A 23,103-nucleotide genomic window follows, 5' to 3' on the forward strand; every position below is an offset into this window, starting at 1 on the left:
CTCACCTACTGCAGTTTGAACACAAGATATAGGAACAGGAGTAAGCCATCCAGCCCACTGAGCCTCCTCCGCCATTCAATAAGATCATGGCTGAACTTATGATAGGCTCATCCCCACCAATTTGCCTTTCCCCATATGCCTCAATTCCCCAACTATGCAAAAATCTATCCAACCTTGTCTTAAATACATTCTTTGAGGTAGCCTTTAATGGGCAGTGAAATCACCACCTTCTGGGAAAAGCAGTTCCTCCTCATCTCCTTCCTAAATCTACTTCCTTGAATCTTGAGGCTACGTCCCCTAGTTCTGGTCTCCCACTAATGGAAACAATTTACCTACCTTTCATAATTTTATATGTTTCTATAAGATCCCCTCTCATTCTTCTAAATTCCAGCAAGTACAGACCCAGAAGCCTTAATCTCTCCTCATAGGCTAACCTCCTCATCTTTGGAATCAACCTGGTGAACTTCCTCTGCACCGCCTGCAAAGCCAGTACATCCTTCCTCAAGCAAGGTGACCAGACTTGTATGCAGTATCCCAAATGCGGCCTCACCAGTACATTGTACACTTGCAGCATAACCTCCCTCCTGCTAAATTCGATCCCTCTAGCAATGAAGGCCAACATTCCACTTGCCTTCTTGACAGCCTGCTGCACCTGCAAACCAACCTTTTGTGATTCATGCACAAGCACTCCCAAGTCATTCTGCATGCTGCAATCAATGCCACTTAAATAATAATTTAAAAAATAAATCTGTAGCCTAGTTCATCTTTTTGCACATATATTGTTTAGAAGCTCAATACTACCTGGGACAAAGCTATCCGCTTGATTAGTACTTCATCCTCCACCCCAAATATCCACCTGCTCCTCCACAGAATTCTGTGGCTGCAGTATCTAAATGCCTTGCATCCATCCAGCTTGGAAATTCCAAATGAAACTTCAAAATGCACAAACTCCGCCATCTGAGGACTAGAACAGTAGGATATGGGAACATCATCTATCAGTCCTCTCCAAGTCACAGATCATCTTGACATGGAGATCACCCGTTTTTCCTCGCAATCAGATCGAAATTCTGGAACACCCTTGCCCCAGTCGCACTAAGGATGTCTCACAATCAATCTCTCAACAGCAGTAGTGGTTGGTGTACAAATGCTGGCTTTGCCAGCAATACCCACATCCTGCAAATGAAAGCTTTTGCACTGCATATACAAAAATCAATATAACAAACAATATATGCAAATAGAATAATATAGTCCATTAAAAATGTATCTTATTTTTTGCTATCTATTCCAATCACATTTCATTTGTTATATATTTAATGCAAACTTCTGCTTCCAGAGCAAAATGACTATCCAAAAAAATTACACAAGTATAGAATATTAGGTTTGAGAGCTGCTTCCAAGATGGAAAATTTAAAAAAACAAGTATAGAATATTAAAACCACATCTACAGGCTTTTAGCAGATTTTCTTACAATATGAACTCTTCTAATTTCCAATTTAAAAATTAATTAACCTTCTAATGAATTCATAATGATTATTTGTCATAGTTTGTTGCCTTTACTGGAAAAATTGAATTTTGATATTAGTAATGCCCCTAGAAACTAGTATACCATGACTTGCCACAATCAGCCTGTGATACCAAATATCTGCAATTTCAGTTTAAATTCTTCTACCTGATTGGCAAAGAAGCAAATCAGATCAATATAAGTCAAAAAACATGACATGAACTATTTTAATTTCTGGGTATTTTTTTTAACATGCTAATTCCCCCCCCCCCCCAATATAGACTTTCCCCTCAGATCCGATCATCACTTGCTGATGCACAGAAGGTAATTTTTAATGTTTAAAAAGTAGTAAAATTTACAGGGTGAATCACTGGAGGCACAAAATGCAGTCTTGAAACTAGATTGCACTGCTCACAGTAAATAATATTACATTTAATGAAAGAAGCATTACTTCACTGCTAACTTGTCAAACATTCTAAAGTAACTTGGTAATTATGTACAGCTTTAAATTAATCAGACTTTAATGATATACTGCAGGAACATTGAAAATCAGATATTCATCAGATTCAAGCAAAACGTCTGCAGTCGTGTTTTTAAAAAACACATGGTTCGCATCTGCATTAGGAACATAGGAAGTAGGAACAGGAGCAAGCCAAAAATGGCCCATCCAGCCTGCTCCGCCATTCAATACGATCATGGCTGATCTAATTTATCACCTAACTCCACCTACCTGCCTTCTCCCCATATCCCCCAATTCCTCTATCATGTAAAAAATTATCTAACTGAATTTTAAATATGTTTAATGAAGCAGCCTCAACCACTTCCCTAGTTAGAGAATTCCAAACATTCACTACTCTCTGGGAAAAACTATTTTTCCTCATCTCGGTCCTAAATCTACTCCCCTGAATCTTGAGACTGTGTCCTCTCGTTTTAGTTTCCCCGGCCAGCTCAAAAAACCTTCCTACATCTATCCTATCCTATCCAAATGTCATACATAATGCACTTTTTACTTGGACAAAGTTTGTTCATAAATGATAAGGCAATGCACAATGAGTTTCTACAAATGAGCACAGGAATTCATTTTTAGATCATTTAAAAACATCAAAATTACTGTATATTGTTTGTTGTTTTCTGTGAAAGAATAAAGAATAAAATTGTAGCCAGGACACAAGCAAAAGGAGACTCAACTACTGGAACCTACTTCAAATTTTCTATATGACCAATAAAGTTTACCCTTTCCTTGAATATCATAACTGAAATTAGGAACCTGTCACTCGAGAAGAGTCAGGATAGTTAAAAAAGAATAATTCGAACAAATTATGGCCTCAAGCACTGTTATAGCAAAGCAACCCATGACTAACAGAATATTATTTGTTCATTCTCTACCCTTAGACTGTACTATTGATCAACATAGCAAATTACTGAGAGATGCACAAGCAAAATATTATCAGACTTCCTCATGTATTCCTTAAATTAGAAATTTAAAGTGTAATCAATGAGAAATTAAACAATGTTTATCATCATGCTTCAAACCACCATGGCTAATGTTGTTGGAAATGTATAGCATTTGTCCTGAATCACCAATTAACAAGCAAGAAAGTAGCAGCATGTCACAAGTTCTTGCCATGATTGAATGTAATCTTGGTGAGACCATACCAGGAACATCTTGTACTGTTTGGACTTCTTGCTTAAGGAAGGATTAATTTTAATGGAAAGTGCCATGGCTATACTCAAGTTGGATTGAGCTGGTGGTATGGAAATGTCACACAGGAAAGAAGAAAAGGCTGGTCTTTTCAACTGGGTCTCTTACCAATCAGCTAGCTTCATTGGAAGTTTGCCTTTATGAAGGACAAAAAGTATAGCAATATTAGTGAAAAGTAAGGGAATGACAAAATAACTACTGAATGTTAGGGGATTAAATAAAATGGTGATAATGTACTTAAGAAGATGAGATAGATCAGCTATTATCTTAGGGAAAAGTTGACCACCCTTGAATGCCTGAACAGCCTCCTCCCAAACTATATCCTGTATTCTTACAAAAAAAATGAAATGTTTTCCATCTGTACTGGCTTTGGAGGAGATGCAGAGGTTAACCAGGTTTATTCCAGAAATGAAGGGGTCAACCTATGAGGAGAGATCGAGTCGTCAGGGAATTTAGAAGAAAGAATGAGAGGGGGTTTTCAGAAATGTATAAAATTTTGAAAGGAACAGACAAGATAGAGGTTTCCATTGGTGGGGGAGGCCCAAGATTCATGGTAGTAGATTGAGGTCAGAGATGAGGAGGAACTGCTTTTTCCCCCAGAGGGTGGTGAATCTGTGGAATTTGCTGCCCATTGAAGCAGCGGAGGTGAGCTCGGTAAATATATTTAAGAAAAGGTTGGATAGATTTTTAATTAGTAAGGGAATCAAAGGATATGGGGAAAAGGCAGGTAGATGGAGATGAGTCTATCATCAGATCAGCCATGATATTGAATGGCGGAGCAGGCTTGATGGGGCAATGGCCTACTCCTGCTTCTGGCAGTACTGCGATAAATGGAATTTTAATGTGAAAACCAATAAAATCAGTAATGAATACAATCTCAGTCGCCCTCAATAAAAGGGAGTAGTAGTGGAACATGCCTTTCTCAGATATTCTGAAGAAACTGTAGATAGCTCTCATAACGATTTCTTGAAGGGTTGGCACAGGATCATTTTCTGTTCCTATTCCCTGGATTTCATCTGGCAGAGTGATGGTCACCTGCCCCTGGGTGAACGACAACTTAACTTCTTCATCTTGTATTGAGGAACCGCAACTATGATTAATATGAAAGAAAAATACATCCATAAAGTTAATGTACGTTAGAATCACTTTTTTTTTAAAATGATACCATTTAGTTTGTAAGTTTTATTTCTGCATTCTGGCAAGACTTTTCGAATACTTTCCTAATATATTTTACATGTACTCTTTTCTACAGTGTTCTGCTTGACAAAAATCCAGTTTCCTCTCCGCACTAGTTTTTTCTCCAACTTATAAGGAATGTTTTACTGTTCCATGAGATTAAAGCATTGCAAATATGAAGAATTTAGTTTTTATATGGTTCAAATGAATTAATTCTATTAAGTTGGATTTTGCTCTCAGCAGCAGATAAGTATTTACCAATTTTACACTGGGATGTTCTGTAAATGGAGAGAAACACACAAGTCTGCAGACGCTGTGACTGTAGTCAAAACACAGAGGTGGTGGAGGAATTACTCAGGCCAGAAACATCAGTAATATATCTTTACCTCCCATAGATGCTACAAAACTGGCTGAGTTCCTCCATTTCTCTGTGTTTTGTCTGTAAATGGAGAACCAAACTTAAGCATGCTGTCGAGAACCTGGGACCAATGCTATAAATTTAAGAACCTGGCACCAAAGGGTGTACTTCCTTAAATAATTACAATCTGAAAAAATTTATTAATATAAAAGCTAGTTTGAAACTGGGACATTGAGTAAGAATATTTAATTCAATCTCAAGTTAACAGCTTTAAAAAGACACGATTGTGGAGAGAAAAAAACTTCAAAAGTTTTACTTCAGGGTTACATTTAAATCTGACAGAAATTATAATTCGAATCAGCGAACCACATTTATAAAGCTAATTGAAATTTAGATCTGCTCTGCAAAGACAAGCTCTGTTTATTTCTGGTTAGTCTAGTGGATGCAACAACTTCACGCTGTTTTGATATATCTCTGTGACAAGATGATGGACCTGCACAGCTTCTGAAGCAGGATATCCCTGACAGCAACTTTCTGATCACTGGAAACTTTTTCTCCATAGTATTTCTGAGAAAAGTATGGCCAATGCATTAAAATATTTTATTTGTGTAAATACAGGTTTCAAAGTCCAGTGACCAAAGAAACTCGCTTCAAATAAATTTGATCAAGAATTCATCACTTTTAATGAAAAGCTCAGGAAGAGTAAAATTAAAATGATAAAATGCAAATTTGAGCCAAAAGCAAAATACTACAGATTCCAAAGACTGAAATAACAAAAAATTCTGGAAATGCTCAACAATCAGGCAGCAACTCTGGAGGCTCTGGGGATTTATTATCGTTCAGTTGTCAACAATTTTTCAACTTCTAGTTCTATACTAATGCTACTTCCTCTGAGCTCAGTTATTCAGGTATTACTCATTCAGCATTTCCAGGATGTTTTCCATATCTTCATCCATGAAGTCAGATAAAATATTAAATTTCTCCAACATTTCTATATTCCTCAAAATAATTTATCCTGTCTCAATGTGTAAGGGACTCATTAATTTTTTTCAATTAATATTCTACTTTGTTTTATCAATGCCTTGGTCCGCCTTCACTCAGTTCTGAGATTTTCCCAATTTCTTAACATTCTGCTTTTTGGACAGTTATAATACTTTCCTTTGATCTATCACCAACATTAAATGCACTTGGTTTCCACAAATGGACCACCTTTTCTTTGCATTAGATGGATTTATATTGCTTGCAAAACTTTAACTGTTAGCCATTATTTATTGTCATTATCTTTTAATGGAGTTTCCTAATCTACGAATATGAGAGCTCAATGTTACCAGGTATATACAAAAGTGCAATGTACAGATGCATTGAAATTTTTACTTGCTACAGCCACATAGATACACCACAAATTAAATTATCACAATATGGGCCGCACGGTTGGCGAAGTGGTTAGTGCAACGCCTTTACAGTGCCAGTGATCAGGGCCGTGGTTCAAATCCTGCACTGTAAGGAGTTTATATGTTCTTCTCGTGTCTACATGGGTTTTCTCCAGGGGCTTCGGTTTTCTTCCACCCTTCAAAACGTACTGGAAGTGTAGGTTAAGTGGGTGTAAATTGGGCGGCACAGACTTGTGGGCCAAAAAGGCCTGTTTACCGTGCTGCATGTCTAAATAAATAAATAATGTATCATGAGACAAAAATAGGTGATATGTACAAAAAGATAAGTAAATAAATATTCACAGTGGCAGATCGTGCAGAAAAAAATCCTTTTGAGGAATTCTTTATGTTGTAGGCTCGTCTTCAATGAATTGAAAATTGGTGCCTGTGTTGGATTTGGCTAGAATGGCCACTTTCTTTAGCCATCTGCATTCCTGGCTACTTGAGTTTCCAAACTGGACTGTGATGCAACCAGTGTATATCTGCAGAAGTTCAATGCAGCATCCAATGACGTACCCAGCCTCTTTAGACTTAGGAAGTGAGATGCGGGTGTGCCTTCTTCATGGTTGCTTTGATGTGCTGGCTCGAGATAGGTACTCTGCTAAGTGGACTCCCAGGAACTTAAAGGGTCTAACCTTCTCCACTGTCACCCTACCAATGAAGTCTGGTACTTGGTTCCTCAGCCTCCCCTTTCTAAAGTCCACAATAGACTACCACAAACAACTCACGCCTCATGCCTGCATTGTTTGCTTGATTCAGATTTAAGACACTAAATGCGAGGGATTGTTTTCAATATAAAGGTGTTTTTAATGAAGATTGTCTCCAGTTTACCCCTCAGGAAAGAATCAGTTGCTGCTCAATGAATAACCCACATCCTAAAGCAATGAACTAAGAGACTATGACATTCTATACTTTTTTTTTTAATTTACAGTTTTTAACATTTTACCAAAATCTTAATATCAAATTCAGCATTATACTTCTCACTTGGGGGGGTGGGGGAAATCGGATCACTAGGTAATTAAAAGTAGTAAAAAGTAATTAAAAGAATTGACAATCCTACACCTCAATCAACACATGTTCAAGCTCTTGTGATACAATTTAATGATCTCATCAAAATCCCATACTTATATTACTGATGCCAGCAACATAAAATACATCAGTTTTTATAAATCTGATCGTGTCTACTGATCATAAACAAATTCTAATTGCCAAGCTAATCATCATTTTGCACACATAATGACATCAAGGTTCATTAATTATAGATTAGTCACTCATTAAGAAAAACAAAATATTCTTACCCACGGTGGCCAGTAACTTTGTGGTAAAGATAAGAAGGTAGTCCGTATAATTGAGAGTTGTTATCCACGTATACACACTGCAGCTCTGGATATTGTCCCAGGTCTTAAAGAAATATACAAAATAGGCAAATAAATGACCAAACAGAAAAGCAGCTAAACATAATTTAATTACAAAACTCTCATTGTGAACCAGAATTAAAATGATCATTGGGAATTAAAATCAGATCTGAGATAGTTTGATGGGGAACTAGCCAACATAATCCTTCCAATTAAATCAGCTGCTAGTCAAGTTTTCTCTGGAAACCTAAAGACCTGTTCTTGAAAGTATCCCAATTTTAGAAAACAATGAAGTCCTCGTGAAACAATGTTCACTTTGAGATGAGATCTTCCACATTCATAGACATCCATAAACAAAGGAATAGTGATAGTAAAACACAGTGGTGATATGGTGAAGGGGAGGGAAACAATTAATCCACAAGAACAGTTTATAGAACAATAAGTCGAGTAAGATGTGGAATCTTATTAGTACAATGGAAGTAAAATTTCAAGAAACTCTGGAGTTTTGTTGTGGAACATTCACCTAATGCTCAGCATTTTACAAGGCAGTCCCTTATTTGCTTATGTGACTGACACCTCATGGAGCTGTAGCCCAGGTTATAATTCTACAAAAAGAGTGTTTAACTAACAGGTACAAAAATACACCTTTCTTAAACCATAGAACACTGCAACACAGAAACAGGCCCCTTTGGCCATTCTATTCTGTGCCAAACCATTTTTTAACCTAGTCCCACAGACCTGCATTCAGTCCATAGTCCACTATACCTGTCCAAATTCTTAAATGTTAAAATTGAGCCCGCATTCACCACTTCAGCTGGCAGCTGGTTATATACTCCCACCACTCTCTGTGTGAAGAAATTCCCCCTCATATTCTCCTTACATCTTTCCTCTTTCACTCTTAACCCATGTCCTCTGGTTTGCTTCCCACCTACCCTCAGTGGAAAATGCCTATCTACATTTACCCTGTCTATCTCCCTCATAATTTTAAATACCTCAATCAAATCTCCCCTCATTCTTCTACGCTCCAGGGAATAAAGCCCTAACTTGCTTAATTAACCTTACCCTGTAACTCAGTTCCTAAAGTCCAGACAATACCCTAGTAAATCTTCTTTGCATTCTTGCTCTCAATTGATATCCTTCCTGTAGTTAGGTGACCAAAACTGCACACAATACTCCAAAATTGGCTTCAGCAATGTCTTATACAACTTTGCCATAACATCCCAACTCCTATACTCAATTCTTTGATTTATGAAGGCTACTATGCCAAAAGCTCTCTTTACAATCCTATCCACCACTTTCAGGGAATTATGTATCTGTATTCTCAGATCCCTCTGCTCTACCACACTCCTCAGTGCCCTACCATTTACCATGAATGTCCTTTCTTGGTTTGCTCTTCCAAAATGCAACACCTCACACTTGTCTGCATTAAATTCCATTTGCCATTTTTCAGCCCTTTTTTCCAGCTGGTCCAGATCCCTCTGCAAGCTTTGAAAACCTTCTTTGCTGACCACAACGCCTCCAATCTTAGTGTCATCTGCAAACTTACTGATCCAATTTACCAAGTGAGAAGAGTAAAATATCAGATCAGATAGTTTACAGATTTCAGATTTATTGTCAGAGTACATACATGACAATATACAACCCTGAGATTCTTCTTCTTGCAGGCGAGTCAGAATTATTTATTGGCACCGCAAAAACAAATGGTCATTTTACATGTATAAAGAAATATTACAAAATGACTGTGCAACAGAGAGAGAAAATAAATCAATAAAGTGCAGGAGTCCCTGATTGAGTTTGTTATTGAGGAGTCTGATGGTGGAGGGGTAGCAGCTGTTCCTGAACCTAGTGGTGCGAGTCCTGTGGCACCTTGACCTCTTTCCTGATGGTAGCAGAGAGAACAGAGGATGGCGTGGATCACTGATGATCGCTGCTGCTCTCTGACATCAATATTTCCTGTGGATGTTCTCGATGGTGGGGAGGGTTGGGATGTGCGGTTGTTGTTTGTGCACCATTCAGCCAAGTTTTCAGTCTCCATCCTGTATGCAGATTCATTGCTCCTTTTTATACAAACCACTACCATGGTATCATCTGCGAATTTGTAGATGGTGTTGCTGTTGTACCTTCGGTATTGGTGTCCCCATACCAGAGAGTGATGCAGCCAGTTAGCACTTTCCACCACACATCTGTAGAAAAATGCCAGGGTTTCCAATGTCATATCAAACCGCCACAAACTCCTGAGGAAGTAGAGATGCTGACCTGCTTTCTTCACAATGCCATTTGTGTTTGGAGTCCATAAAAGATGCTCCTAGATACTGACTCACACGGAATTAAATTTGCTCACCCTCTCACCTCTGATCCCCCAATAATCACTGGATCATATACCTCTGGTTTTCCCTTCCTGAAGTCAACAATCAGCTCCTTGGTTTTGGTTATATTGTGTGAGGAAATCCAGAATCCGATTACATAGTGGGTTGTTCAGTCCTATGTCTTGGGAGTTTGGCGAATGCATCTTTTCTGTCCAGGTGTTCCAGGGCTTTATGTAAAACTAGTGAGATGGCATCCGCCGTAGACCTGTTGTTACAATAGGCAAATTGGAATGGATCCATGTCACCGCTCAGACAGGAGCTGATATGCTGCCACACCAGCCTTTCAAAACACCATCATTGTTGATGTGAGTACCACTGTTCAATAGTCATTTAAGTCAAGTTTATTGTCATGTGTGTTCTCCGGTCCTCGGTGCAAAAACATGCACACATCACACACACAGAAACAAATAATACATATGAAAGACAAGTACTGTATCTATAAAAATAAATAAATATTGTTTTGTACAAATGAGTCTTGGATGTTTAGTGTTAGCAGTTCCTTTCGGCATTCAGCATTCCCACTGCCCGTCGTAAAAAGCTATTCCTCAGCCTGGTGGAGCTGGCTCTGATCCTCCTGTATCTCTTCCCTGACCAGGAGCAGCTGAAAGATGCTGTGTTCAGGGTGGAAGAGATCCTCAATGATTTTGCACGGGTTCTTCAGACAACAATCCTGGTAGATCACGTTGATTCCACTGATTCTCTCTGCCACTCATTGACCTGTGAATTGACCTCCGATCCATTTCTCTGCAGCCAACCAGGACGTTCTCAGTCGCTGAGCGCACAACCCGGAGGTGCACCAGTGTTCAGCATGATGGTGCTCTATATTATGCTACTGACCTGGACAGATTGTGGTCTTCCGGTTAGGAAGTCCAGGTGTTGAGTTCCAGCAAGGACAGCTTCTCCACCAGATTGTATTAAATGCTGAGCTGAAGTCAATGAACAGCAGCCTGGCATATGAGGCGTCCTTTTCCAGATGGAGTAAAGCATCAAGACTATAGCAAGGAGTGTGGAACAATTTCTTCTATAGGCACATTGAAATAGATCCAGCATCACTGGGAGGTGTGCTTTAATGTGTTCCATCACCAGACCCTCAAAGCGTTTCATAATGGTGGCGGTCAGTGCCACAGAGTATAGTCATTGAGTACCTCTTGGGTGATAGTGACTTGTTATTTAGGCAGGTTACCACTGATGCCTGTTTGAAGCAGGTGAGTACCACACCCTGCCAGAGTGAGATTTCGAAGCTATCCGTGAATACATTGGCAAATTGGTCAGCATAGATTTTTAAATTCTCAGCCAGGTACTCCATTCTGACTGATGCTTTCCTAGGATTTAATTCTCCTGAAGGCAGCCCGAATACGGACGAGAGGATCATCAGGGGAGTTGGGTCTGCTCAGTGGTGATTCCTCCTTGTTCTTACGGTCGCCGGAGGCATTGAGTTCATCTGGGAGTGAGGCTTTGCGGCGTTCAAATCCACGTGTCTGTAATGAGTTTCACGCTCTCCCCATGTCTGCGTAGGTTTCCTCGAGGTGCTCCAGTTTCATCCCATCCTTAGAAGACATACCACAGGTGTTGGTCCACTAGGTGTAATTGGGCTGCACAGGCTCATGGGCCAAAAGGGCCTGATACCGTGCGGTGTATGTAAAAAAAAAAATCTCGGCAGTGAGCAAGGTATTAACCATGAAATCTTGGAATTTTATATCAAAAAAACTTCAATAGAAGAGTAATAACAGATCAGCAGGTGCAGTAGCACAGCATGTTGGAACTCTAACATTCTGTTCCACTTGAGACAGGATGTTGATTTGTTCTTTCATTCTCCATATGGTACATTCCATGCTGTTGTATGTTGGTCTGAAGTAAATGGCAGGTGTTTCCTCACAGGAGGAAATAAAATTAATGGAGAGTGAACCTGTTGTTATTTCATCACTTACTGTTTACTCCAAAGTGGGCAGATCTGGACCACTTAATTCAGCTATACTTAAGATCAATACTTATTAATGTATCCATTTTTTTTTCTTTAAAAGCACTCAGTTGTCCGCCCCATATGAACTTGCAGAAATGAAAACCACGTGATCAGTCCAAAATTAAACCTGAAACTCAAACAATCAAATAGAGTGAAATATTTTTCATCTTTCATTTACTATCTCAGCATGTTGACAAGGAGCTCTAATTAAGACTATACACCACAATAATACTGAACTTTTAGATACTTCACCACAGGATTTAGGTCAGACATCATTGCTTTTTACATCTTTGGCATATCTGTGAGAAGGGTTGCGCTTCAAGGCATCAAAACTGTTACAGAGGCATAGAACCTTAACTTGATCCGTGCAGTCTCAAAAAGGGAAGGCAGCAAAATCTTCCATTTTGGAATATTATCATTTTTCCAATGTGTGAAGATCATTTCGTGATTTTGTAACAATTTACTTTCTTTTTCCAAATACTTTTAAATTTGTTGGCAAGACCTCCTCTTTGGAATAAAGAAGCAAAGTCCTTCATTAATGACCATAATCTAATATCAGACATGTGTATGTAAAATCTTTAAAATTAGCATCAAACTTGCCCTGAACTGACTCCAATTCAGTAAGGAGTATCAAATGGATTGTAAATATAAAAATTTCTGAGTTTAATGAGAATAGTTCTGACCAAAGTTCATCTTTGCTGCATGAAGTGTACTATTTGACCTGCTGATTTTCTCCAGCATTGTGTTTTTACTTCAATCACTGTGACTGCGGACTTTTGTGTTTACTTCAATATTGCCATTTTCATAAAGAAACTAAAATCAGTCCAACTTTCCAGTTTGCAAAAGCTCACATTCAGCAAAAAGTAGAAAATAGTTTCAGGATAAAATGGCCAAGCAGATGCTCGACAGATTGGCAAATATGGAAAGCAAAGTTGCAATGAGATCAGAGAATACTTCTACACTTTTAAAGCCTCGTCTTCCTAATTTACAAATTATAATAAACTTTAAAACTTTTATTAAGAGTTAAAAAATTACATTGCAAACACCAAAATAAATTTGCCGTATGCTAAACTTCATGCCCAGCTATATTTCATCGACATTATTCAAAGTTCAGATTTATCGTCAGAGTCTTTCTTTCTTTGGCTTGGCTTCGCGGACGAAGATTTATGGAGGGGTAAATGTCCACGTCTGCTGCAGGCTCGTTGGTGACTGACAAGTCCGATGCGGGATAGGTAGGCACGGTTGCAAGGGAAAATTGGTGGGTTGGGGTTGGGTTTTCCCTTCTTTGTCTTTTGTCAGTGAGGTGGGCTCTGCGGTCTTCTTCAAAGGAGGTTGCTGCCCGCCGAACTGTGAGGCGCCAAGATGCACAGTTGGAGGCGAGTTCGGCCCACTGGCGGTGGTCAATGTGGCAGGCACCAAGAGATTTCTTTAAGCAGTCCTTATACCTCTTCTTTGGTGCACCTCTGTCTCGGTGGCCAGTGGAGAGCTCGCCATATAACACGATCTTGGGAAGGTGATGGTCCTCCATTCTGGAGACGTGACCCACCCCGCGCAGTTGGGTCTTCAGCAGCATGGATTCAATGCTTGTGGACTCTGCCAGCTTGAGTACTTCGATGTTGGTGGTGAAGTCATTCCAATGAATGTCTGCCACCCGGGGGAGCCCAAGGTCCTGTTGCTTTCGCCGCTGGAGGCCCGAGGTCCTATTGTCAGAGTACATATGTGACATCACATATAATCCTGAGATTCTTTTTCCTGCGACCCAGGCAGTATTTCTACTCATTGGTAGTCCAAAAAATTTGTACTCAAGAAATGTATACAAAAAGAGAGAAATGTAAACAAATGATGCAACACAGAAAAAAAAGTCCAGTAATAAATAGCATGAAAAAAGTCATTAAAAAAAGTCTGATTGAAGTTGCTGTTGAGAAATCTGATGGTGGAGCCATAGCAACTGTTCCTGAACCTGGTGGTATGAGACTTGTGGCACCTATACCTCTTTCCTGATGGCAGTTGCAAGAACAGAGCAAGTCCTGGATCCTTGATGATTGCTGATGCTCTCCGACGTCAGTGTTCCATGTAGGTTCTCTCGAGGGTAGGGATGCACTGGGCTGCATCCATTACCTTTTGCAGGTCTCGCCTCACAACGGGTCATGATGCAACCAGCCAGCATCCTTTCCACTACATATCTGTCAAGGTTTTCATTGTCGTACCAAACCTCCACAAATTCCTGAGGAGGTAGAGGTGCTTACATGCTTTCTTAATGATGGAATTAGTACGGTGGGTCCAGGAAAGACGAGGTGATGACTCCCAGGAATTTAAATTTGCTCACTGTCTTCAACTTTGATCCTCCAATGGTTTTGATGACATTGGTGTACTAACAACATTGGTGCACTCAATCACCCAAGTTTTCAATCTCCCTCTTGTATTCATCATCCCTTTTTATACAATCTGCTACCGCAATTATCTTCTGTAAATTTGTAGATGCTGTTGTTGTCGTTCCAAACCACACAGTCATAGCAGTCAAGCAAGTAGAGCAGTGGGTTAAGTTTGCAGCCCTGTAGTGCTCAAGTACCGATGGAGATTCTGGAGATGTTCTTGCCAATCCTCACTGATTGGGCACTGGAGCCAGGGAATCCAGGATCCAACAGTGGAGTGTTGAGGCCCAGGATTTGGAGTTTGCTCATCAGTTTTTAGGGGATAATGATGTTGAATGCCAAATTGTAGTCGATAAAGAACATCCTGATCTACACATCTTTGCTGTCCAGGTGATCCAGGGTTTTATGTAGAGCCAATGAGATGCTATCTGTTGCCACAGAAGGTAAATTGGAATGGATCCACATCACCACTCAGACAAGAGCTGATGTGCTTCAACATCAACCTCTCAAAATGCTTCATTGTTGTGCATGTGAGTGCCACTGGTCAGTAGTCATTTAGGCAGGTTACCACACCCTTCTTGGGCACAGTTATGATCGAGGCCTGCTTGAAACAAGTGAGTGCCATGCCCTGTCAGAGTGAGATGTTGAAGTTGGTCAGCAAGGTTTTCCGTACTCAGCCAGTTACTCAATCCAGACTGGATGCTTTCCTTGGATTCACTCTCCTGAAGGCAGCCCGCATGTCATCCTTGGATACTGACAATAGAGGATCATCAGTGGACAGGTGGGTATGCAGTGGTTCTTCCTTATTCTGGTAGTCAACACTGAGTTCATCTGGGAGTGAAGCTTTCCTGTCTCCTACTGCACCAGATTTGGTTTTGTCGCAGGTTATGCCATTTAAGTCCTGCCACAGCTGTTGGCTATCCTTCATTGTTTCCATTCTCAACCGGAATTTCTACTTTGCCTGGGAGATGAATTACGTAGATCGTTCCTGCTCCTTGTGTAGCTTCACTAAGTAAATAATGATTACTTCCCTTATGGTGTGCAGCAAATTAGCATTATTTTTTTCCTGCTAATTAGGAAGCACATTGTAAATCAAACATTGATTCAGAACCCAAGAGGCTTGCTCAAAAACATTCATACCCAGACACCCGGTAGAGACATGCTTATTAACAATGCCTAAACTTTCTCTCTTAGTTGACTGTATATTTAAGGAATTAGATGGGGTAACTTTTAAATGCTATTTAGGTCAATTAACTCCAGGCACATTTGTGAAGTAAGCTGAGGCCAAACCTACTCTACTGGAGCAAACTACACGGATTTTTTTCCCCCCAGCAAAGCCAATCTGCACTAGGCAATTAATAACCAGGAAGTAGCATGTACTGCAGGCTACTACAATTTGGCTCACTCTACAAGGGAGATTTCACGTCTTGTGGTCATAGAAGAGGAAGCTATCGTCAGTTCACACACTAAAAATTACAATGAGGGAACATACTTCATCCTCTTGTTTGGAGGAATAATAGAATTTTGTAGCTATTGGAATATAACATAAATTATAAATCATAATGGCAGAAACTTACACTGGACAGTTCAAATGTCAGTTAGATACTTCAAAAATTCAAAACTAATCAACTCCTGTTTATCAAAAAAGCCATTTTCAAACCCTTAGAAATAAGTTGAAATTTTCAAATTTGTTTTTTCAATCTTTGCATTGGATAAGATTAAATAGTAAGTTTCTGAGAAGAAATATACAATTTCCAGGGGAGTGTCCACAGCAATAAGTGGAAATAAGTGAAATTCATATTTTCTGTGCTATAAACAAAATGACAATTTCATAATTGAGAGAATTAAGCGATCCGCCAAATATTTATATATTAAATGTTTGCACGCGACTAAATATCAAAACTCAGAGAACTTGAAGGCATATAATAATTTAAATATCAATTAACTGGTCACACTTCACAAACCAAATACCAAAATGTAATGAGATAGATGACCACTTTTCCCTTTTCATCTGTAATGGATAATTTATCTGGTTAATGAGCTGTAAACCTGTATGAAAATAAAAAGATTAATATCTTGTACTGATACATTTATGATACTGGCTAAATTAACAAAATTTTGATTTCAATTGTACTGTATTCTCAGCATTTACACATTATGCACTTGTATCATTGGGCAGGTATAAGGCCTTTAAGGTACACAATGAAAAGTTCAATTAAAATTAATTCATCAATACGGCATCAAGGGTTATGGGGAGAAGACCGGGCTGTGGCACTGCATGGAGATATGGATCAGCTCATGACTGAATAGCTGGGCAGATTTGATGGGCTGAACAGCATAACTCCTGCTCCTATGCATTATAATAACTATTTTGGGTCCAATGCATTTTCATACTGCAACTTTTGAAAATTGTGAAGTACTTTTGGCCTCGCTCAAGGCTTAACAGGAGACAGAGATCTAGAACGAAAGCCTAACGTGAATCTGAGTCCAAGCAAGATAACATCATGGCACGTGCCTGACAGTTATACTCAGCAATATTGTGAGGGAATTTAGACTAGATTTTCTCAGGAATGGCCAGTCTTGGAAACTATTGTAAACATCCACCTTTTACTTGCAAAGTTCTGTAAACTAGGTCACAGAGTTGGACTTGTACAGCATATAAGTAGGCCCTTTGACCCCACGATTACTTTTTTTTCCATCATGTTTCCTGCTTCTGGATAGTATTTTTCTATGACTGAAGTAAAACGCTAAAATCTGCAGACACTGGTTGAAGTAAAAGCATAAAGTTGGAGAAACTCAGCAGGTCAAGCAGTGCCCTTTATCTAGCAAAGGAAAAAAAATACATAACCGACATTTCTGGCAGGAGTCCTTCATCAAGGTATGGGAAAATGTCGGCCAAAAAAAAAGGGGTGAGGGGTGGTTGCAAGGCATGAGGTGATAAGTGGAGACGTGAGGGAGGGGACAGCAGAGATCAAAGGGAGGAGGGATGGCTAGCTGGAGGGAGGGGGAAGGGAAGGAGGAGAACTGGAAGGGGGAGAGGGAAGAAGAGAGCATGTTAGCAGAAACTGGAAAAGCCAATGTTAATGCCATCTGGCTGGAGAGTGCCCAGATGGAAAATCAAGTGTTGTTCCTCCAAATTACAGGTGGTCTTGGAGGGACAGTACACAAGGCCATGGACAGACATGGGAGTGTGACACAGAACTGGAATGGTTGGCTTCTGGGAGGTCTCTGTTACTGATCTGGATGGCACAAAGGTGCTTAGCAAAGCGATCTGCCTATTCAAGTGGCCATCTAAATGTCACTAAAATAAAGTGCGTCTTATTCCACTTTCTTTTCTAGCTGAAAATTTCAGATATTAACCTCTCTGTATATAAAAAAGTAGTCTCAAATCTCCTTTAAAATTCCTTTGATTAACTTTAAATCTAAGCCCTTATTTTTGATATTTGGGAAAAAGGTTCTGACTAACTGTTTCATCTATGTTTCTCATAATTTTTTGTAAATCTCTTTTGGGTCACCCTTCAATTTTCTTCACTCCAAGGAAAAGAAGCCCACTCCATCCAATCTCTGTGCTTAACTGAAGTCCTTATATCCAGGCAATATCCTGGTGAATCCCCTTTGCACAACCACCTCCTTCCTATTGAGTGGCAACTAAAACTGGATACAATACACTAACCAGCTGTAACATCACATCCAACTGTAACCAGTTGCAACATCACATCCATATTCTATGCCCCAATCTATAAAAGACAAGCATTCAGAAAACTATGGACTTGAACTCCCAGTTCCTCTGTTCATCAGAAATCCTTAGTGCCCAATCATTATGTCTTTTTCCCATTTGACCTCCCAAAATTCAACACCTCACACATTTTGGAATGAGATTCTATGATCTCTGTCTTGCTTTAGCTTAACAAAACCTAGCCACAAAACCATTGTTGCACCATCCACAAGTTATTAATCATGCCTCCTCATTCATCCAAGTTGTTAATAACTAACATAAAACAGATCAATTCCTGGGGCACTCCACTGGCCATAGATTTGCTACAAAAGCACCTTGCACCACCACCACCAACTCTCCTTGTGCCATAATCTTCTGGACCAGTTAACCATGCAGAACCTTATCAAAGGTTAATGAGTAGTGTAAATTGGGCAGCACGGATTCACGGGCCGAAATGGCCTGTTACTTTAAATTTAAATTCAGAGACACAGTACAGTATCTCACTGAAGTCCATATAGACAAGTCTAACTCCTGTTATCAATTCATCGCTCCTCAAAAAATTCAGAAACATCCCAAAATTTCTCTTACACAAAGCGATGCTAACTATCCATCATCAGCCCCTGTCTTTTCAAATGGATACAAATTCTTCCCTTAGAATATTCTAAAATAATTATTCTATTACTGATACAATGTTCAATATCTATAAATTATTAGCTATCCCCTAGCGTTTTTTTTTTTGGTCTCACCCCGGCTAATGAAGTCGAAAATACGTCTGTCACCGCACCAGCCATCTCCTCCCTTGCTTCCCACAATATCCTGGGAATTTATTAACCCTTACTTCAGACTGTCAATGTACCACCTTCCTGAATTCACCATCTTCCATGTCCTTGTCTAACAATATAATTAGCAAGTTTGTGGATGATACCAAAATTAGTGCTATAGTGGACAGAGAAGAAGGTTAGTTAAGATTATAACTGGATCTCGATGAACAGAGAAAGTAAGCCAAGGATTGGCAGATGGAATTTAACTTGAACAAGTGCAAGATGTTGCCCTTTGATAGATTAAACCAGGACAGGACTTGTACTGTGGATGGTAGGGCGCTGGGGAGCTCTGTAGAATAAGGCTTCTAGCATGTTTGCCTTCATTGTTCAGGGCAGCAGATGCAGAGATTTCACATTACATCTGTACAAAATGTCAGGGAGACTGCACTTAAGAGTACTATTTGCAATTCTGGTCACCCAGCTATTGGAAAGATATCATTAAATGGAAAGGGTGCAGAAAAGATTCACAAGAATATTACTCAGACAGGTAGGCATGAATTACAAGGAGAGGCTGGGACTTTTCTCCCTGTAGTGTAGAAGGCTAAGAGGGTCCTGACAGAGGTTATCAAACCATGAAGGATATTGATGAAGTAGATAGTCAAGATTTTTTCTCAAGGTAAGGGAATCTACAAGGCATAGATGTAAGGTGAGAGTGGAAAGATTTAAGGGTAACCCAAGAAGCACTTTCCTCATACAGAGGGTGGTGGGTACATGAAAGAAGCTGCCAGAGAAAGTGGCAGAGGTAGGATTATTGTAATATTTAATACGAAAGGTTTATAGAGAATTGGAAGAACTCAGGGAGATTCAGCTTAGTTGGAATAAACAAGTTGGGCCTGTGCAACTACATCACCGCCTGGTTTGGAAGCTGTACCTCTTTGGACCCGAAGACCCTGCAGAGGATAGTGAAGTCAGTGGAAAAGGTCATTGGGGGCTCTCTTCCTACCATGAAGGACATCTGCAACATGCTATGCAGGTGAAAGGCAATAAGCATTATGAAGGATTCCACACATCCCTCACGTAAACTGTTCTCCCTTCAGCCATCTGGTAGTAGGTACCGTAACACTCACATTATTACATCCAGATTGGACAACAGTTTTATTCCACCACCCATCCCCCCCACCAAGCCATCAATATCCTGAATTCCCAGAACATAAGTGGATAGTGTACCGTGGACTTTTACTGTATACGTCTTAACATTTTAACATTTCAACGTGTTTAACTTCTATTCTAACCTATTTATGGTCCTGGATAAATGCTATCTCATCTTTATCTTGCGAGTATGGTATAAACAATAAATAAAAGTGACTTGATTTGTTACCACACTCAAGTTACAGAGATTGCACAGTTATAACCTGACAAAACAGCATTCTCGGTGCAAAACATGCAGACACATAACACACATACAGACAAACAATAAATACACAGGACAAGTATTCCTATCTAAAAATATATAAATATTGTTTCACGAATACGAGAGCCTTGGATGGTTTGTATGAGAGGTTCCTTTAATCATTCAGCATTTTCAGTACTGTAGAACTCCATGACATTTTTTGCTACCCATCAATATCTCAGGATCTAACCATTCCCTAACCATTTCAATGATCTTTGTCCCCCACCACATCCTTCCTGCAGGCCATACAATGTCATCTGGAATAAGCTCTGTCTGTGTCATCCAGCCATCTTTAACCTTAGTTATGACCAGAAATTTTCAATTATAAGAATATGCTCACCAGTTCCTTGGTGCCCAATTGGATATATTAAAACTTTGGGAATTAAATGTTTAAAATTATTCAGTTATGGCTTGAGAGTTGAGATCACAAAACACTATTTCCAGCAATTGCATTTTTAACATTTTAATTCACTATATATAAATATTTAACTAAAAATCTAAAGAGTTAACAGATGTTAAATATTAACTGGATTTTTCCATGATTGAACAATAACTGTTTAATGTTTTACTTGTTAACAAAACTAAAGACAAAGCTCACCTTGTGGTAAACATTTTAAGTTGTTGCTCATTACTGAAAGTTCTTTCAAGTTTGGAAGCAGGCAAAGCTGCCTGGGTAAATCTTTGAGATGGTTCTGGTCAGCAGCCAAATACTGCATGGAAATGCATAAGTGAAGACTTTCTGGCAATGCAGTCAAGCAATTGGCTGAGACATCGAGGGTCTGAAGTCCTCTTAGTTCTCCAATTTCTGTTGGGGGGGGCGGGGGGGGGAGAGGGGGAATAAACAATCACAATCATAAACCATTTCTATTATTTTCTCTCTTCACCTTTCAAATAAAAGCCATAACATCCGATGGAAGAATTAAAATTAACCCTCATCTTCCATGCCAACCAAAAGAAACCATCAAAACACTAAGCATTCTGATAATGCTTTTCATTGGTTGCATTTTTTTTAAAAAAGATATTGTGTTCCCAAAAAATCATGAAATATGTCTAAATGTTATTTCCTCATCTCCTTTATTTCATTCAATCCCAGGAGCCTATTCTACAATTCATAAAAATCATGGCAGATCTTCTATACGAATGCCACATACCAACACTAATCCCAAATGCTAACTCTCCAAAAATATTCTAATCCCTGCTTTCAAAGAACACAATCCCAGCCTCTACAGATGTCTGGGGAAGAGAATTTCCAAGTTTTACCACCCTGTGAAGAACGGTCAGGGGTTGCAGTTTAATTGGGCCAAAGAGGCATGTTACCATGCAGTATGTCAACATTTAAATTTCCTCCTCATTTCAGTCCTACATAGCCCACCTATTTTACTGAGACAGTGGTCAGCTGAGTGCACACACAAGGGAAATACCCTCCCTGTATCGGCTCGCAGAGCAGACAGCGTAATACTATTATAGTTCCAGCGACCCAGGTTCGAATCCATTGCTGTCTGTAAGGAATTTGCACGTTTTCCCTGGGACTTCTGTGGGTTTTCTCCAGGTGCTCTGGTTTCCTTCCACTTTTCAATATGTAAGGCTAATTGGGCATACGAGTTTCTTGGGCTGGAATGGCTTTCGATCATGCTACGTCGTTAAAATTATATTAAATTGTTAACAAGAGATTATTGTGCCAGTCTACTCAATCTTTCCCGATGGCAAAATCACCTTACCCTGAACTGACAAGTACATCCTTTCTTATTTAAGATTAAAATTGTGCACAATATGCCAGATGCTGTTGCTCGAAGGCCATTAATCCTGTAATCAAATCTACTTTTAATAAAGATGAACATCCCATTTGTCTGTCTTCTTATTCGCTTGTTCCACCACCACTTGTTTAAACATCTCATGAACATTAATCATCGACTCAGTCACCATTTAACAAATACCCTGCTTTCCTATTAGGTGCACAAAAGTGAAAGCTCTAAAGTTTTCAACCTTTTACTTCATCTGCCATGTTCTCAACCACTCAGTCTGGCCAATGTTCTTTAGAACTATTTTTACATCCTCCTCCACAATCACAATCTCATCTATTTTGGAGTCATCAGAAAATTGGGAGAAAAAAAAATTGGTTTCTTCAGCCATAATGTTGGAATCCTATTGTTTTGGGGTATTTGTCATGAGGCACACCTGGACAATGTTGTCTCAACAGCACATCAAGATACTCAGAGCTCATCCAAAAAAAGCAAACCGCTTACAGCCTTCCTGACTCCACTGTACCAACTGTACCAAACAAACCCTAACCAGGGTTCAGCCATGCTCCTATCCCACTCCCTAATCCAGCCATCTACAGGTGGAAGGCCTTCACACAGCTGTTGTGAATAATGCCAGTTAATTTGAACCCCAATGAATTTTGCTTGTCTTTACTGTTCCAAATGCATGACAATTCTTTCTCATTCCCCAGCCCAATGCAAGATGCTGGGTTCCAGTTCCCCCTATTCTGGCCTGATCAGAGTCTGTAGTATGGATTGTGGAGGGTCATGTAACTTCTCCATCTGGAACCTGGAGGGAGCATGGAGGATCATGTGAGAGTGTCGATTATGAAGGGTTACAGCTCCATCTGAACCTTGAACATAAAACAATATAGCACAGTATAGGCTCTTCAGCCCTTAATGTTATGCTGACCCCTTGTTAGAAGTCACATCACCTGCCAATTAAGGTTGGATTCTGCCCATCCAACGGTGCACATCTAACCATTGGCCCCTTTAATCACCTAGCTCTCTCTCTCTTTGCTCCTGAGACGATCCTTGCTCCACTCCAGGTCGCAAACTGAGGACAATGCTGGAGGTGTTGTTGGTAAGGCATGAACTATACAGGGATTGGGGTATTAGCATTGGAGCCATGCCCACGTTAGACAAGGAACAGCGGGTAGCATATTGTAACCCTTGAATGTTACAAGTCTGTACACAATT

General features: G+C 39.7%; 1 protein-coding gene across 6 annotated transcripts in view; it reads right to left on the reverse strand.

Moving 5' to 3' along the window:
- The window catches only part of lrrc28 (leucine rich repeat containing 28), a 54,653-nt gene that overhangs the window by 3,498 nt on the left and 28,052 nt on the right, over nt 1-23,103 (reverse strand). For 5 of the 6 annotated variants that reach the window (XM_069911390.1, XM_069911386.1, XM_069911389.1 and 2 more), the window contains 3 exons: nt 20,745-20,951; nt 7,466-7,568; nt 4,121-4,293 (listed from right to left, as the gene is read on the reverse strand). In XM_069911390.1, coding sequence (XP_069767491.1) covers nt 4,121-4,293; nt 7,466-7,568; nt 20,745-20,951 — 483 coding nt within the window. Of the gene's footprint in view, nt 1-4,120; nt 4,294-7,465; nt 7,569-16,191; nt 16,270-20,744; nt 20,952-23,103 lie in introns of all 6 variants that reach the window. The other variant, XM_069911387.1, reaches the window with a different exon arrangement.

The sequence above is a fragment of the Narcine bancroftii genome, chromosome 14 (assembly GCF_036971445.1).
Source record: "Narcine bancroftii isolate sNarBan1 chromosome 14, sNarBan1.hap1, whole genome shotgun sequence".
Taxonomy (NCBI): Eukaryota; Metazoa; Chordata; class Chondrichthyes; order Torpediniformes; family Narcinidae; genus Narcine; species Narcine bancroftii.